Raw genomic sequence first — 18,143 nt, 5'->3', positions numbered from 1 at the left:
CCTTCAGATTAGCACTACAACAGTGCATAGAGAGCTTCATGGAATGGGGTTCCATGGCGAGCAGCTGCATCCAAGCCTTACATCACCAAGTGTAATGCAAAGCAATTGGATGCAGTAATGTAAAGAACCCTGCCACTGGATTCTAGAGCAGTGGAGACGTGTTCTTTGGAGTGAAGAATCACACTTCTCTGCTGGCAATCCAATGGACGTGTTTGGGTTTGACGGTTGCCAGGAGAACGGTACTTGCCTGACTGCATTTGGTGGAGGGGGATTTTGGTGTGGGGTTGTTTTTCAGGCTTGGCCCCTTAGTTCCAGTGAAGTGAACTCTTAAGGCGTCAGCATACCAAGACATTTTGGACAATTTCATGCTTACAACTTTGTGGGAACAGTTTGGGGATGGCCTCTTCCTGTTCCAACATGATTGTGCACCTGTGCACAAAGCAAGCTCCATAAAGACATGGATGAGCGAATTTGGCGTGGAGGAACTTGACTGGCCTGCACAGAGTCCTGACCTCAACCCAGTAGAATACCTTTGAGATCAATTAGAGCGGAGACTATGAGCCAGGCCTTCTAGTCTGACATCAGTGCCTGACTGCGCTTCTGGAAGAATGGCCAAATATTCCCATAGACACACTCCTAAACCTTGTGGACAGCCTTCCCAGAACAGTTAAAGCTGTTACAGCTGAAAAGGGTGGGCCAACTCAATATTGAACCCTATGGACTAAGACTGGGATGCCAATAAAGTTCATGTACATGTAAGGGCAGGCGTCTCAATACTTTTGGCAATATAGTGTCTATCTATCTATCTATCTATCTATCTATCTATCTATCTATCTATCTATCTATCTATCCTGAAAGCGACCCACAAATGTTTGTAGAAGTAGTCTGCATGCCTAGGTGCTTGAGTTTATACACCTGTGGCCATGGAGGTGATTGGAACACTTGAATCCAATGATTTGGAGGGGTGTCCCAATACCTTTGACAATATAGTGTATATATGTATATATATATATATATATATATATATATATATATATAAATATAAATTAATAATAAAAAACACCATCAGAGTTAGGGCTGATTAATTTGGCCATAATAGTAGTTTTGCTGTTGCCATTTACCCTATTTTCCTCATTTGGATGGATGGAATACCTACGGGGAAGACTGGAAAAATGGGGCAGTTTACAGAGATCAGTAAGTGGATAAGCCTACTAATAGTGGTGGGATTTATGTAAGTTCGACTTGAACATTGGCCCTTCGTGTGACATTTTTTTTATTTTTAATAAAGTCTCTGTCACTTTTATACTACACTTTTTTTTACTTGTGAATGGGTAGTGGCACCATGTACCGCATACTCATTTGCATGGGGGGTGTGCAGGATCTGAGGGCCCCCTTTGTTTAAGGGGGCTTTCAGATTCCGATAAGCCCCCCATCCGCAGACCCTCACAACCACCAGTGTTGTGGGGAAGAGACCCTTGTCCTCATCAGCATGGAGACAAGGTGCTTTGGGGGGGGGGCATGTGGCCTGGTATGGTTCAGGAGGGAAGGGAGTGCTCGCTTGTTCCCCCCCTTCCTTTCCTGACCTGCCAGGCTGCATGCTTTGATAAGAGTCTGGTATGGATTTTGGGGGACCCCCACGTCATTTTTTTTAAAATTGACTTGGGGGTTCCCGTCAAATCCACAGCCAAAGGGCTTGGTATGGATTGGAGGGGGGACCCTACACCATTTTTAATAAAACATTGTACTTGTCGGGCAATGCTGGCAATTTTTTAGACATTCAGCTTTCAGCAGGGAACTCCGCTGACAGCTAAAACATGAAAGAATGTTTCACTACTAAAATACCATGACTTAATAATCCTCAGATGTGGTAAGATACTGCTCAGTAAATCGGCCCTGTTTGAAGTTTGCGGTCAACCGCGAACCGACCAGGGGGGTGTTCGGCCCATCACTGCCTGCTAAACACAGATTTTAAGGGTTTGATCATTTAGAAAATTCATAACTTCTTAATATGCCTGACAAACTCCAAACTTTATATGTGAAAATGAAAATGACATCACTTGTTGATCTCTGTTGTTATTGAATATCTCTGCTGTTTTTCTTCCTGTCACAACGATCATTGTCCGTACAACAGGAAGTAAGAGGGAAATCCCACCAGTTGGTACACAGAAAGCATAAAAACTTGATAACAACTAGATGACATCTAGTGGTTGTTTTACAAACTGCACTTGTTTGATACAGCCAGTAAAATAAGTATTGAAACCCATCAATATTTTTCTCAGTAAATATATTTTTAAAGGTGCTATTGACATGAACTTTTCACCACATGTCAGTTACAACCCGTGCAATCCATACATATGAAGAAACTAAAACAATTAAGTTCAGAAATTAAGTTATGTGTTATAAAATGGAGTTACACAGGAAAAAAGTATTGAATATGCTAACTGGAATTTATTGAATACTTTTTTACAAAATCCTTTGTTGGTAATGACAGCTTCAAGATGCCTCCTGTATGGAGAAACTAGCTGCATGCATTGCTAAGGTGGGGTTTTGGCCCATGCTTCCACACAAACAGTCTTCAAATCTTGAAGGTTCCATGGGCCTCTTCTATGGACTCTGACCTGTGGTTATTTCCATAGACTTTCTATTGGATTCAAGTCAAGTGATTGGCTGGGCCATTCTAGCAGCTTTATTTTATTTCTTTGAAATCAACTGAAAGTTTCCTTAGCTTTGTGTTTGGGATCATTGTCTTGCTGAAATGTCCACCCTCGTTTAATCTTCATCATACTGGTAGATGGCAGCAGATTTTTATCAAGAATGTATTGGTACATTTTTCCATGCATCCTTTCTTCAACGACATGAAGTTTGCCAGTACCATATGCTGAAAAACAGCCCCACACCATCATGTTCCCACCTCCAAACTTCACTGTTGGTATAGTGTTTTTGGGGTGATGTGCAGTGCCATTTGACTTCCAAATATGGTGTGTATTATGGCATCCAAATAGTTCAGTTTTGGTCTCACCTGACCAGACTATATTCTCCCAGTATTTTACAGGCTTGTCTAAATGTTGTGCAGCAAACTTTAAAGGAGCTTCAACATGCTTTTTCTTCAGCAGTGGAGTCTTGCGTGGTGAGCGTGCATACAGGCCATGGCGATTGAGTGCATTACTCATTGTTTTCTTTTGAAGCAATTGTACCTGCTAATTCTAGGTCTTTCTGAAGCTGTCCACAGTGGTCCTTGGCTCTTTGACAACTCTTCTGAAAATTATTTTCATTCCTCTGTCAGAAATCCTGTGAGGAGCACCTGATTGTGGCTGGTTTATGGTGAAATGTTGTTTTTTTACACTTTTATGGCCCCAACAGTGCTCATTGGAACATTTAGAAGTTTAGAAATCCTTTAGAAATCCTTCTGTAACCAATGCCATCAGTATGTTTTGCAACAATAAGGTTGCAAAGGTCTTGAGAGAGCTCTTTGCTTCTACCCATCATGAGAGGTTTCTTGTGTGACACCTTATTAATGAGACACCTTTTTATAGGCCATCAGTTGAGACTAAACCAGCTGATATTAGTTTGCACTGAAAAGGGAAAGGATTGCTTTCTAAATACTGATAGATTTCAGCTGGTGTCTTGGCTTTCCATGTCTTTTTTGCACCTCCCTTTCTTCATGTGTTCAATACTTTTTCCCTGAGTCATTCCATTTTATTGCACATAGCTTAATTTCTGAACTTATTTGTTTTGGTTTCTTTGTATTTATGCATTGCATGGGTTGTTACCGACATGTGGTGAAAATTTCATGTAAATAGCATCTTTAGAAATATATTTACCGAGAAAAATGGTGACTGTTTCAATACTTATTTTACCCGCTGTATGTAAAAACTTTTTAAAGTATCCTAAGATAAATTATATACAGCCAGTTACTGAAAAAATAACAATGCAGTTCTAAATTTCCAGCACTGGAGAAAAGTGGAGATCAAGAAGAAAGATGATAACTCCAACTTTCCATTTTGCTATCCTTGCCGAATTCTTGGAAGTTATGAATGAGCAGTCAAAAATATTGGTGGATAAGCTTAACAGTCATGTTGGCAAAGGAACTTTTAATTGTTTCATGGATATTACACTGTGTGCTTTGGATATAATATGTGGTAAGTTCTGATACAGTTCTTGCAGTTATTGAGAACACGGAGGGCTAATTTATAATATAAACTAGTACAAAGAAAACTAACATTGTTTTGTTTAGCAACTACTCAGATGTCTACTTCCTTTGTGCAACCTGCACTAGCAAAACAACATCTTATGTAGTTGACAACATCTGCAAAAAAGCTGCTTCAACAGCTGTGAATTCATTAAATCAAATATATATATACAGTGCTCAGCATAAATGAGCACATCCTAACAGATTTGCCAGAAAACCTTTACTTTCTTTTCAGAGTCAACATTTTCTATGGGACACTATACTACAAAATACTCCCACAAATGCGGGCAATTGATTGCAAACAAGATTTGTTAATTTGCACACACAAAAATGTATTTTTCCTACCAAATTCATTCATGACCATGTTGCAAAAATGAATACACTCCAATGAAAGTCTCAAGAGCAAAGCTAAATTTTAGTCAAGAAAATCCTAATTAATAAGAATCCAACTACAGGTGAATTTAATTATTCATTAAACAGGTGTCCAGCAGACAGTTACTTAACAAAGAAAACCCATTCCCATTTAATGCTGTCAGCAACGGCACCACATGGAAGAGAAATGTCACTAGGCCTGAGAAAGAAAATAATTTCTTTACACAAGAAAGGTGAAATTTACAAGAAAATCAGCAAAGCTTTACTTATCAGTCAGAATACTGTAGCAAAAGTGATACAAAATTTAACTAAGATGGAACTGCAACCATCTCACCTGGACAGGAGCATCTTCTGATGAGAAGGATTGAAGAAAATCACAATGCAAGTTCACTGCAGTTAGCTAAAGAAGTAGAAAGCCAAACTGGGGTGATTGTTTCCTGTGACACAATGGTGGAGAAGGATCTGGGAGTTCTGGTAGATCACAAGCTTAATAATGGCATGCAATGCCAAGCTGCGGTTTCTAAAGCGAGCAAAATCCTCTCTTGTATTAAAAGAGGTATAGACTCCAGAGAGAGAAAGAGAGATATCATATTACCCCTGTACAAATCATTAGTTATACCTCATCTGGAATATGCAGTTCAGTTTTGGGCACCAATTCCCAAAAAGAACATTGGGGAACTGGAGAAAGTACAGAGAAGGGCAACTAAACTGATACGAGGCATGGAGGAGATCAGCTATGAGGAAAGATTAGAGGAACTGAATTTATTCTCTCTTGAGAAGAGGAGATTAAGGGGGGATATGATCAAAATGTATAAATACATCAGTGGTTCATATAGTTAAGTCGGTGTAGAGTTATTCACCCTGAGTCATCACAGAGGACAAGGGGGCACTCTTTACGTCTGGAGGAAAATTTAATCTCCAAACACGGAAAGGTTTCTTCACAGTGAGAGCTGTGAAAATGTGGAATAGACTCCTTCAAGAGTTGGTTCTGGCCAGCTCAGTGGATTGCTTCAGAAAAGGCCTGGATTGTTTCTTAGATACACATAATATAACTGGATACTAACATTTACAGTTTCAAGAAAAAGTATGTGAACCCCTTGGGATTACGTGGAGTTTTGCATGAATTGGGCATAAAATGTGCTCTGAACGTCATCTAAGTCACAACAATAGAAGAACACAGTCTGCTGAACATAATACTACACAAACATTAGATGTTGCCATGGTTTAATTGCACATAACATGTAAACATTCACAGTGCAGGGAGGAAAAAGTATGTGAACCTTTGGACTTAATAACTGGTTGACCCTCCTTTGGCAGCAATAACCTCAACCAAACGTTTCCTGTAGTTGCAGATCAGACCTACACAACGATCTGGAGTAATTTTGGACCACTCCTCTTCACAAAACTGTTTCAGTATAGCAATATTCTTGGGATGTCTGGTGTGAATCGCTCTCTTAAGGTCATGCCACAGCATTTCAATCAGGTTGAGGTCAGGCCTCTGACTGGGCCACTCCAGAAGGCGTATTCTGTGCTGTTGCAGCCATTGTTTTGTTGAATTACTTGTATGCTTTGGGTCATTGTCCTGTTGCATCACCCATCCTCTGCGTAGCTTCAGTTGGCGGACAGATGGTCGTACATTTTCCTGCAAAATGTCTTGATAAACTCTGGAACTCATTTTCCCATCAATGACAACAACCCGTCCAGGCCCTAAGGCAGCAAAGCAGCCCCAAACCATGGTGCTCCCTCCGCCATATTTTACAGTGGGGATGAGGTTTTGATATGGGGGTGCTGTGCCTTTTTTTCTCCACACATAGTGTTGTGTGTTTTTCCCAAACAACTTAATCTTGGTTTCATCTGTCCACAGTATATTTTGGCAGTAGTGCTGTGGAACATCCAGGTGCTCTTTTGCAAACTTCAAACATGCTGCAATATTCTTTTTGGATAGCAATGGCTTCCTCCGTGGTGTCCTCCCATGTACTCCATTCTTGTTTAATGTTTTCCTTATTGTAGATGTGTCAACAAAAATGTTAGCATGTGCCAGAGATTTCTGTAGGTCTTTAGCTGACACTCTGGGATTCTTCTTTATCTCATGCAGCATTCTGCGCTGTGCTCTTGCAGTCATTTGTACAGGACGACCATGCCTAGGGAGAGTAGCAACAGTGCTAAACTTTCTCCATTTGTAGACAGTCTGTCTTACCGTGGACACATGAACATCAAGGCTTTTGGAGATACTTTTGTAACCCTTTCCAGCTTCATGCAAGTCAACAATTCTGGATCGTAGGTCTTCTGAGAGCTCTTTTCTGTGAGGCATGGTTCACATCAGACAGTGCTTCTTGAAACCAGTAACCTCAAAACAGGTGTGTGTTTTTTAAGGGCAGGACAGCTGTCAGCAACACATCCAATATCATCACACTGATTGGTGTCAAGGTTGGCTCACTCCTGGCTCCAATTAGCTCTGGGAGAAGTCATTAAGCTAGGGCCTCACATACTTTTTCCTCCCTGCACTGTGAATGTTTACATGTTATGTGCAATTAAACCATGGCAACATCTAATGTTTGTGTAGTATTATATTCAGCAGACTGTGTTCTTCTATTGTTGTGACTTAGATGACGTTCAGAGCACATTTTATACTCAATTCATGCAAAACTCCACATAATCCCAAACAGGGATCAGGGAGGAATTTTTTTCCAGCAGGAGCAAATTGGATCGTGCTTTGCTGGGTTTTTTTTTGCCTTCTTCTGGATCAACTGTGGGTATACGATTATAACTTTTTTTTTTTTGCTATGATTGAACTAGATGGACTTTTGTCTTTTTTCAGCCAGACTAACTATGTAACAATATGGCGTACACTGCAGAGAAATGGCATGCATGGGTGTCAACCATGAAAGAAGCCTCTCCTAAAGCCCATACACAAAAAAGCACACCTAGAATTTGCCAGGTCTCATGCTGAAAGAAGAATACAACTTCTGGGACTCTGTACTCTGTAGTGATGAGACCAAGATAAATGTTTTGGGAACTGATGGCTTTAAAACTGTATGGTGTCGCAAAGGTGAGCAGTACAAAGAAAAATGCATGGTGCCTACAGTGAAACATGGGGGTGGCAATGTCCTGTGGGGCTGCATGGGTGCTTCATGCCTAGAAGACTAGATGTAGTAGTTTTTGTTGTGGGGTGTATTCATTTTTGCATCAACTAATTTGAGTAAAACTGAAGATTTTGTAATCTAAGTTATATTATTAACCTTACTTTCATGTAATTAGCTAAACAAATGTTCTATAAAACTCAGTTTTGTAAAAATTTTGGAAATTGTTCTTCTGTTCATTAAGTTATTAACCCCTTGGCGCCGGCGCCTCCTGGCCCTTTAAGAGTTTCAGAAGCCGGGAGGCGGGGCAGGGTTTTAGGGTCATGTGACTGCCGTGATTTGACTGGAAAAATCCTCCTAAGTTTTTTTCTTCAAAATGTTTGTTGTACCTATACTCATTTGGGGAGCCCTTTCCCTCAGTGGATTCACCGTGGGAACAGGCTTCCCTTAGCAAAACACTGACTGTTCCTATTAAGGATGTCTCAGTGTTTAAGGATCCTGTTGATAAATGCCTGGAAACCTTTCCAAATTTTTATTTTTGCTAGCAGGTCCTGCTATGCAACTGCTATAGCTGCAAAGTCAATTCATGAGACATTTGGGAGACTGAAGCTCTGAGGAACCAGTTGCTGTCTTTACTGACCATTCAGTTATGTAGCCCTTACAGCTTTTGCTTACAGCATTGCACTTTTGTGAATGTTAGTGGATTTTGTTCATCCTATTTCCCAAATGGGTTTGTGGTATGTCAATATTCAGAGAACACTTCAGCTTAAATGTTAGTCTGCAGAACAGCAGTGCACAGAACGCTTGCTGCACATGCCTTTTGATGGAAAATGTCTCCTACTGGTGGAAGTACTCTTTTGTCCTAGCGGAAGAAACCTAGGCCTCAGACTGGGAAACATCCTCCCACCTCTGAGGCTAAAAAGAGTTCACTTCATTTTACCCAGGCCTTCAACTCTAAAGCCAGACCCAAGCCAGGGGCTCAGTTCAGTTGAAAACCTTGTGCCCTGAAACCCACAAGTCCTGCAGACAGGTCCTCTTCAGCATTAAGGGACATGACCACGTTGAACTAGCGTCTGAGGACACCTAGTTAGCAAGCATCTCAATGCATGGATAAAAGACAAGGTGTAAAAAAAAGAGCTTTTTTTCTCAACCTCCCTCCGCTTCATGTTGTCATTTTAAACCATTTGCATAGAATCCATCAGATCTGTTATAGCTTCTGTCCGTCAGGTAGACTTTTTAGCCTCTGTGAACATCAAAGATCCTTACTTGAATGTCTCCTTTCTAGCACACCGATGCTACCCTAGTTTTGCTGTGAGACTCCAACACTACCAGTCTGCATCCCTTCTCTTTTGTCTGTCTTGCTCCCCCTGAGTTTTTTCCAAAGTACTAGCACCTGTGCTAGCTTTTCTACACTCCAATGGCATTCCCATTGTGGGATACCTGGATGATCTTATATTCAGTGAACAGTCAGCACAGACTCTGTCTGATAATGCAATGCAGACTGTCCAGATCCTACAAATGTGGGGATACTAAACCTTAAAAATCAGTGCTGGAATGGATTCATCCCTTGGAGTATCTTGGATTTCTTTCTAGACAGAGCTCAAGCTAGAGTTTTTCTTCCACCAAAGAAATCTCTAATTCTCTGCTCCCATACTCTGAATTTTCAATTTTGATGTCACCAGACTCTTCATTTCACCATCATTTGAAATATCTGGGTCTGGTCCTACATACTGCCTCAGCCAGAGCACCAAATTCTGACTATCTGATCCCAGACTTGAATTGTAGAGTCCAGGAGCCATCTGACCCTACGATTCTGCACAAGAATTCTTGGTTTGTTAGTAACCTCATTCAAGGCAGTCTCATTTGCTTGGTTCCACTTAAGACCTTTACAACTCAGCATTCTCAGCGTACAATCTCTGAACAATAAATATTTTTAAACAGCGTGCTTGAACTCCCCTTTTTTTCTTTAAACAAACAAAATATAGTAAACAACGATCATTCCCTTAGCAGCTGGAGTCAATCTGTTCCCCTCATAGAGAGAAATGGTAATGATAGAAGTGACCAACTTTCTAAAAATAATAAGTTCAGTATCGCCTCTGTATAACTGAAGATAAGACATCATACATCCATCAACTTCTTCCTGTGAATCCAATCTTCCCATATAGTGATCTCCAAAAAAAGAAATATAATATACTGTACTATGCCAATACATCATGCCCAATGTGCTCACATTTATAATACGAAATTATATGTGTATTTGTTCACCAATGTTCTTCTTTAACTACCCTTACCCTTCATATACTTGTATATCCAATTTATTTATTCCCAAATTCACTTCAGCTCTGTATCTCCTTGTGGCTGGTACTTCAATGGTCATCTCGCGTGAAGATTCACATGATCTGACCCAAAATACCAATATAGCGCAATACTGTTTTCTAAAAATCTCTCCCAGATAGAAAGCCACTAACATTGTATTATATTAACTGTGTGTTCCCATAGAAGGATCCACCTCGGCAAAGACACTCCAAGCTCTTTACCAAAAGTCCAATAAACTGTGCTTTAAATAAACCATTCCACCTTCTTCCTGCTCTTTGCCAGTGTGACTTGTGTGAATGGTCCCCAAAAAACAAAGACTATAATGGTGTGATACTGCTTATAAACAACGCATGAAAATAAAACTTAAAACCACTCACATTTCCATACCACCGGACTAGTGCATATCCCTTTAAGTGATGCAGATAGACCGCATGTACGTGTTAAATAGTGTCATTCCATGCACTTTACCAGCTTGATGCCTTTCAAATCACTTTCCACAAAACTCCTCCACTTTCAACAATCCCCTTCTTAACTCTGGCTTCTCTTCAGGGTTCCCATGCAAGAGATATCATGCAGAGGACATAGTGCAGTAAATCCTTATAAAACCATATATTTATTTATTAAAATCTATGCACTTACAAACATTCAGCATAAAAACCTCCTGTAACCACTTCTAAAATGGCTACTGTGGCACTTTCAATGTATGCAATTGCATCAATTCCAGTGTCTGGTGTCACTTCTGACCAGTTTCGTCATCAATACTTCTTCCAAGGATGTGCGTGTCAGTCTTTCTATTTATACCTCACTTCCACCAATACTTGCCCTACATATCTCCATTTTATTTAAGTGAAAGTGTCTATTTTCTCTATTCAGCTCAGACTGTGATGGTAAATAGCACTGACCATTTGTGTTAATCAGCATAAGGGCAGGGTCATTCAAAATAGTGACAAGGACCATTTCCCTACGTGCCCTACAGACAGGAGAAGGAATGCAATATTTCCATCATTAAACATAAACCCCACACATGTGAATAATTGATTGGATATAAAACAAGTATATGAAGGGTAAGAGTAGATAAATAAGAACACTGGTGAACAAATACACATATGGTTTTTTATTATAAATGTGAGCACATTGGGCATGATGTATTTAACATAGTACAGTATATTGCACAGTACAATACAGTACAGTATATTACACAGTACAGTATATTATTATTATTATACAGTATTTATAAAGCGCCAATAGTTCGCTCAGCGCTGTACATTACAATGGGGGACAGAACAATAACAATACAATACAATGCAAAACATGAGGGGATTGAGGGCCCTGCTCTTTCGAGCTTACAATCTAGGAGATTGCATAGCACAGCCATCCAAAGCAGACGGCACACAGTTAACCCTTTGATCGCCCTCATGTTAACCCTTTCCTGCCCAGTGCCATTAGAACAGTGTCAGTGCTTTTTTTTAGCACTGATCACTATATTGGTGCCAGTAGGGATGTCAGTGACACTAGGTCAGTTCCCCCCAGTGTCAGAATGCCCGCCGCAGTCCAGCTATAAGTCGCTGATTGCTGCCATTACTAGTAAAAATTAAAAAAAAAAATTCCTGTATCTATACCGCCATTTATAAACTCTAAAACTTTCACACAAACCATTTCATTTACACGTAATGGGATTTTTTTTAGCAGAATACATTTTGGCCTAAATTTATGATGAAATTTGATTTTTAAAATTTTTTTTACTGGACATGTTTAATAGCAAAAAGTCAAAAATATTGTTTATTTCTCAAAATTGTCAGTCTTTTTTTTTAACTGCACAGGCGATCAAACACCACTGAAAGAAAGCTCAATTTGTGGGAAAAAAAGGGCATAAATTTAATTTGGGTGCAGTGTTGCATGACCGCACAATTGTCAGTTAAAGTAACGCAGCGCCGTAGCGCAAAAAATGTCCTGGTCAGGAAGGGGGGTAAATCCTCAGGAGGGAAAGTGGTTAAATGTCTGCAGTGTGGCAACGCATCGTTTACTGTTTGCTGCCAACCCAATAATCATGTACAACAGCAGGAGCCCCCTATGATCTACACCATTTTATTTACAGAGACTGTTTTGATTTTGGCAAAGCATAGAGTATGACCCTCCCTAGCTTTTATCAGGCAAAGATAAAGCTGATCATTTTGTTGAATTGTATCCCCAAAGCAGACCCATTGTGAGAAACTCAAACAATGAAAAATTGTTTTCATTTTTTTCATTGAAAGTGGAACAGCCCTTCGAAACCACAGATTGCAGGGTATCAATAGTAATTTGCTATGCTGAAAAACTATAAATGTAAATATACAAATATATTATAGAAAACCTGTTTGTAGGCAAACTTATTTTTCTAATGGCCTGGCTTGTAAGTTCTGCAATGCTGCTGGTACTGTCACGGGGTAAAGTTTTGTTTTGGGCCAGCTTATAGCGAATTTTGCCTAGCCTGCCACAGGTCACACTCTCGTACTTCCCCCAAGTGTATGCGGTCTGCCCCTTGTGCTACTGCCAGCAGCATTGGAGAATGTCAGCATTGCACTGGCCTTTGTAATTTCTCAAGAATTTCTGTGGGAAACAGGCTACTAATTTGTTTTTAATTTGTTTTTTTTTGTTTTTTTTAGAGACGGCCATGGGAACTAAAATTCAAGCACAGAACAACAGTGACTCTGACTACATCAAGGCTATCTATGAGTATGTATTAAACATGCAGCCTGTGTTAGAAATGTAATGTATAATGTTAGTAGTGAAAGCAGTCAGAGAATACAATGATCATGTAAAGTATATGTAAAACCAAGATCTGGAAATAGAAATTTGCAATACAAGTAGGAATGTAATTGTGTGAGTCTCTATCGGTCTGGAGAATGTCCAAAGAGGAGAAGAACATGATTTATATAATCATGGTATCTTACATTTTTCTCAGACGGTCTCAGTAATATATTTTTTGAATACAAAGTAGCATAACTTAAAAAGGAGTGCCACTCTCCTCCCAAAAAATTAAAAGTCAGCAGCTACAAATACTGTAGCTGTTGACTTTTGATGTAAGGACACTTGCCTGTTCAGGGATCGAGCGCTCTCTTCACCTGAGCCAATTCTTCAATCGGCTTTGGGTCCAGGCGCTGGCATCTTAACTAAAGGAAACCCGCAGTGAAGCCTTGTGATTTCAGAGCCAGTTTCTCACTGCTCATGAGCGAGCCGTGTTGCGCTTTGTGAATAGGTTAAGTTCCACTTCAGGTCTCTGATGTTGCATGTGAAAACACTGTACTTTGCGTAATAGAACTATTTCAAAGGAAACCCACATTATTATTTATCAACATCTCAATATGTTTTGAGACTTTCATGGTAGATATGATGCTGATTGCTGCCTGGAGATAAGTAACTGTAGTTCTTAGTAAGAACACTTTTACATATATACTGCTCAAAAACATTAAAGGAACACTTTGAAAACACATCAGCACTCAATGGGGAAAAATATCATTTTGGGTATCTATACTGATATGGACTGGGCAATGTGTTAGGAACTAAGGATGCCCCATCGTTTGATGGAAATTAAAATTATCAACCTACAGAGGACTGAATTTAAAGACACCCAAAAAAATCAAAGTTAAAAATGATGCAGCAGGTTAGTCCATTTTGCTAAAATTTAATTGCAGCAACTCAAAATGGTACTCAGTAGTTTGTATGGCCCCCACATGCTTGTATGCATGCCTGACAACGTCGGGCATGCTCCCAATGAAATGACGGATGGTGCACTGGGGTATTTCCTCCCAGATCTGGACCAGGGCATCACTGAGCTCCTGGACAGTCTGAGGTGCAACCTGGCGGTGTCGGATGAACCAAGACATGGTATCCCAAAGGTGTTCTATTGGATTTAGGTCAGGCGAGCTTGGGGTTCATTCAATGGCATCAATTCCTTCATCCTCCAGGAACTGCCTGCATACTCTTGCCACATGAGGCCAGGCATTGTCAAGCACCAAGACCCACTGCACCAGCATAGGGTCTGACAATGGGTCCAAGGATTTCATCCCGATACTTAATGGCTGTCAGGGTGCCATTGTCTAGCCTGTAGAGGTCTGTGCATCCCTCCATGGATATGCCTCCCCAGACCATCACTGACCCACCACCAAAACGGTCATGCTGAAGGATTTTACAGGCAGCATAACTTTCTCCACGGCTTCTCCAGACCCTTTCAAGTCTGTCACATGTGCTCAGGGTGAACCTTTTCTCCTCTGTGAAAGGCACAGGATGCCAGTGGTGGACCTGCCAATTCTGGTGTTCAGTGGCAAATGCCTATCGAGTTCTATGGTGCCGGGCAGTGAGCACAGGGCCCACTAGAGGACGTCGGGCCCTCAGGCCACCCTCATGAAGTCTGTTTTTGATTGTTTAGTCAGAGACATTTATGCCCGTGGCCTGCTGGAGGTCATTTTGTAGGGCTCTGGCAGTGTTCATCCTGTTTCTCCTTGTACATAGGAGCAGACACTGGTCCTGCTGATGGGTTAAGGACCTTCTATGGCCCTGTCTAGCTCTCCTAGAGTAACTACCTTTCTCCTGGAATCTCCTCCATGCTCCTGAAACTGTGCTGGAAGACACAGCAAACCTTCTGGCAGTAGCACGTATTGATGTGCCATCCTGGAGGAGTTGGACTGCCTGTGCAACCTCTGTAGGTTCTAGGTATCACCTCATGCAACCAATAGTAACACTGACCCTAGCCAAATGCAAAACTAGTGAAAAACAGAAAAGATGAGTAGGGAAATAAATGTCAGTGGCCTCCACCTGTAAAACCATTCCTGTTTTGAGGGTCGTCTCAGTGTTGCCCATCTAGTGCACCTGTTGTTAATTTCATTAACACCAAAGCAGCTGAAACTGATTAACAACCCCCTCTGCTACTTAACTGACCAAATCAATATCCCAGGAGTTTAATTGACTTGATACTATACTCTGATTAAAAAGTTTTCCCTTAATTTTTTGTGAGCAGTGTATAACGTCTGTTGGGCTTTACTTTTCAAAGTTTTTTTATAGGGGTTTTCTATGTTGCCATACATTTTAAACTTAACAAGATGACAGTTGGACAATGCATGTTTGACAGTTGGTTTTCCTGAAAAGATACACTATTGTAGGCCATACACGGGTCTTTTCCAAATGAATTTTCTTTCGAAAATCGTAATAATTTTCTTTCCTTCAAATTTCACATCATTAGTGGGCCACAGCTTCAGACGATTTTCGCGTGGCCTTCAAATTTGAGTGATTGGGCATGTTGGAAACTTTTTGAAAAACAAAAGAATTTCTAATCAATGATGGGTGAATCGTGGGAGGAATATAATTGGAAAAGAAATGAGCATGAGCTCTGACCTGGAAAGAAAAGAAGATTCCCAGTCACAAAAATTATTTTCTGTAGCAACATGAGGTGAAATTGAAGGCTTGGTTGGTCGAATTTCGAAATCAATGGTGGCACCATCGGATTACAAAACGCACAAAATTTCCAATTTTCTAAAAAACCAATTTGTTTCCCGACATCCTGAGGGAGCTGTACGAGTGTCGATGTTTATTGCAGGACCTATATATATGTGTGATAAATAGGACCCATTTTGCTTCTATTAAAATCTACTTTGGAAAATTATATTTGGAAATTGATTAGTTGCTTTATGCAGCAAGAAGAACAATGTATAGCACTTTTTACTGAGGCTGATTTCATTAGCCCCAAAACAAGAGCTGTAATCTTATTGGATGTTGGAAAAAAATATGGAAACAGTATGAATGAGTGAAATGGTATGTATTCAAAAATAAGCATACACAGCTGATTAAATATCCTTTCCAATAGAATGAGTGATATGATACAATGTCGGCAGAAGATGCCCTGGTTGTGGCCAGATTTTGTGTACTCGCGCTTGAAAGCCGGAAAGAATCATGATAAAAACCTGAAAATTCTCCACGGATTTACTGATAAAGTAGGTGAATTACAAAAAATATCTACCTCTACATGTTAGCATTCGTACTGCATTCTGTGTCCCTAAACACAAAGGTTCATAGGTACGATAATACATGTCCATTATGTGAAAAGTCTACTATCACATTCACATCTACACTGTATTGCCCTAAGTATTGGAACACCCCTCCAAATCATTGGATTCAGGTGTTCCAATCACCTCCATGGCCACAGGTGTATAAAATCAAGCGCTTAGGCATGCAGACTGCTTCTACAAATATTTGTGAAAGAATGGGTCGCTCTCAGTGATTTCAAGCGTGGTACCATGATAGGCTGCCACCTTTGCAAACCATGTCCATCCATGAAATTTCCTTGCTACTAAATATTTCACCATCAGCAGTTAGTGGTATTATAAAGTGGAAGCAACTGGGAACAACAGCAACTCAGCCATGCAGTGGTAGGCCACGTAAAATGACAGAGTGGGGTCAGCGCATGCTGAAGCGCACAGTGTGCAGAAGTAGCCAACTGACTGCTGAGTCACTAGCTAAAGACTTTCAAACTTCATGTGGCCTTCAGATTAGCACAACAACAGTGCTTAGAGAGCTTCATGGAATAGGTTTCCGTGGCCGAGCAGGTGCATCCAAGCCTTACATCACCAAGTGCAATGCAAAGCATCAGATGCAGTGGTGTAAAGTATGCCACCACTGGACTCTAGAGCAGTGGAGATGTGTTCTCTGGAGTGACAAATCACGCTTCTCTGTCTGGGTTTGGCGGTTGCCAGGAGAACGGTACTTGCCTGACTCATTGTGCCAAGTGTAAATTTTGGTGGAGAAGGGAATAAAGTGTGGGGTTGTTTTTCAGGGGCTGGGCTTGGCTCCTTAGTTCCAGTGAAGGGAACTCTTAGGGCACCAGTATATCAAGACATTTTGGACAATTTCATGCATCCAACTTTGTGGGAACAGTTTGGGGATGGCCCCTTCCTGTTCCAACATGACTGCGCACCAGTGCACAAAGCAAGGTCCATAAAGACATGGATGAGCGAGTTTAGGGTAGAGGAACTTGGCTGGCCTCAGGGGTGTGGAAATTTTTTAAAAAACTACTTGTCCAGGGACTAAATCGGTGTCCCAATCTACTTGTCCCTCATGACAATCTACTTGTCCTGATAAAAAAAACCTACATTTTAACCAAAACTGTATTTAAATCTGCTTTAAGTAATGTCTGGGGCTTTTAAAAACAAAAGGGGCTTTATAGTGACTTAAACATTTAATATTTTTAACATTGCGCTGTTTATCTCCTCCTCCCCTCCCTGCCTGTCTCCAGCACCGCAATTGGGGACTAGCAGGGAGTGAAGAGACCTCGCAGTGTAGTGAGCACCAATTGGCTGCTCATCAGGAAAGGGGAGTGTTGGACTTATCCTTTATCCCTTTCGCTGCCAGGGCTGTTTTTGCATTTTTTTGCACATCTTTCAAAAATCGTTTTAGGCCTGAAGATGACACAAAACACCCAAACATGATATATTTTGTGAAAGCAGAGATCCCAGAGAATAAAATAGCAGTAGTTCCAATTTTTTATGTCACATGATATTATCACAAAGGTCTAGGAAACACAAAATATCAGTATAAAATACACTTAAGTTAATTTTAAGGCACAAAAAGCAATAAATTATCCAATTTTTTTGTAAAATATAAAAGGCGAGGTTGCAGTGAGTAAATAGACATCCAACATGTCAAACCTTAAATCTGCGTGTGCTCGTGAAACAGCAACAAACTTTAGTACCTTATATTTTCTATAGGTGACACTTTTAAATCCCCTTATAGGTCATCAGTATAGTGTACTGGTGCTAGAATTATTGCTCTCACTCTGGCATGCGTGGCGATATGTAACGTGTATCGCAGTCCAAGTTTTCATGTGTAGGTGCCCAAGTGCTTTTACATGTGTATGTGCGTACATATGTGGGGGTGGGGGGCCTTGAAAAATGTGGGGGTGTTATATGCTTAGATTTAACTTCCATTTAAAAAAAAAAATTAATTTATTTGGTGACAGGTTCTCTTTTTTGAGACATGCAGGGTCTAAAAGACCCTGCATGTCTCCCCTGTTCTACACTGAATGTAATGCAGTGCACATCGCACCGTATTACATTCTTTCCCAGCCTCAATGACCGGGAATCTGTCGAACTGGAACCTGAAAGTGACGTTACATCACTTCCGGATCAGGAGAAGAAGGGGAGGGGAGTGGATGTGTCCGC

At 40.6% G+C, this 18,143-nt stretch overlaps 1 protein-coding gene across 1 annotated transcript in view; it reads left to right on the top strand.

Moving 5' to 3' along the window:
- Nucleotides 1-18,143, top strand: part of CYP4V2 (cytochrome P450 family 4 subfamily V member 2) — a 70,740-nt gene that overhangs the window by 22,530 nt on the left and 30,067 nt on the right. Inside the window, exons 4-6 of the mRNA XM_089669583.1 lie at nucleotides 3,949-4,139; nucleotides 12,600-12,669; nucleotides 15,794-15,920. Of these exons, the coding sequence (XP_089525709.1) occupies nucleotides 3,949-4,139; nucleotides 12,600-12,669; nucleotides 15,794-15,920 (388 nt within the window). The remainder of the gene's footprint in view (nucleotides 1-3,948; nucleotides 4,140-12,599; nucleotides 12,670-15,793; nucleotides 15,921-18,143) is intronic.

This window comes from Staurois parvus, unplaced genomic scaffold, assembly GCF_062004578.1.
Source record: "Staurois parvus isolate SC_StPar_1 unplaced genomic scaffold, SC_StPar_1.0 ptg000080l, whole genome shotgun sequence".
Classification (NCBI taxonomy): Eukaryota; Metazoa; Chordata; class Amphibia; order Anura; family Ranidae; genus Staurois; species Staurois parvus.
The sequence above is the reverse complement of the archived record's forward strand: the minus strand, read 5'-3'. Positions and strand labels throughout refer to the sequence as shown.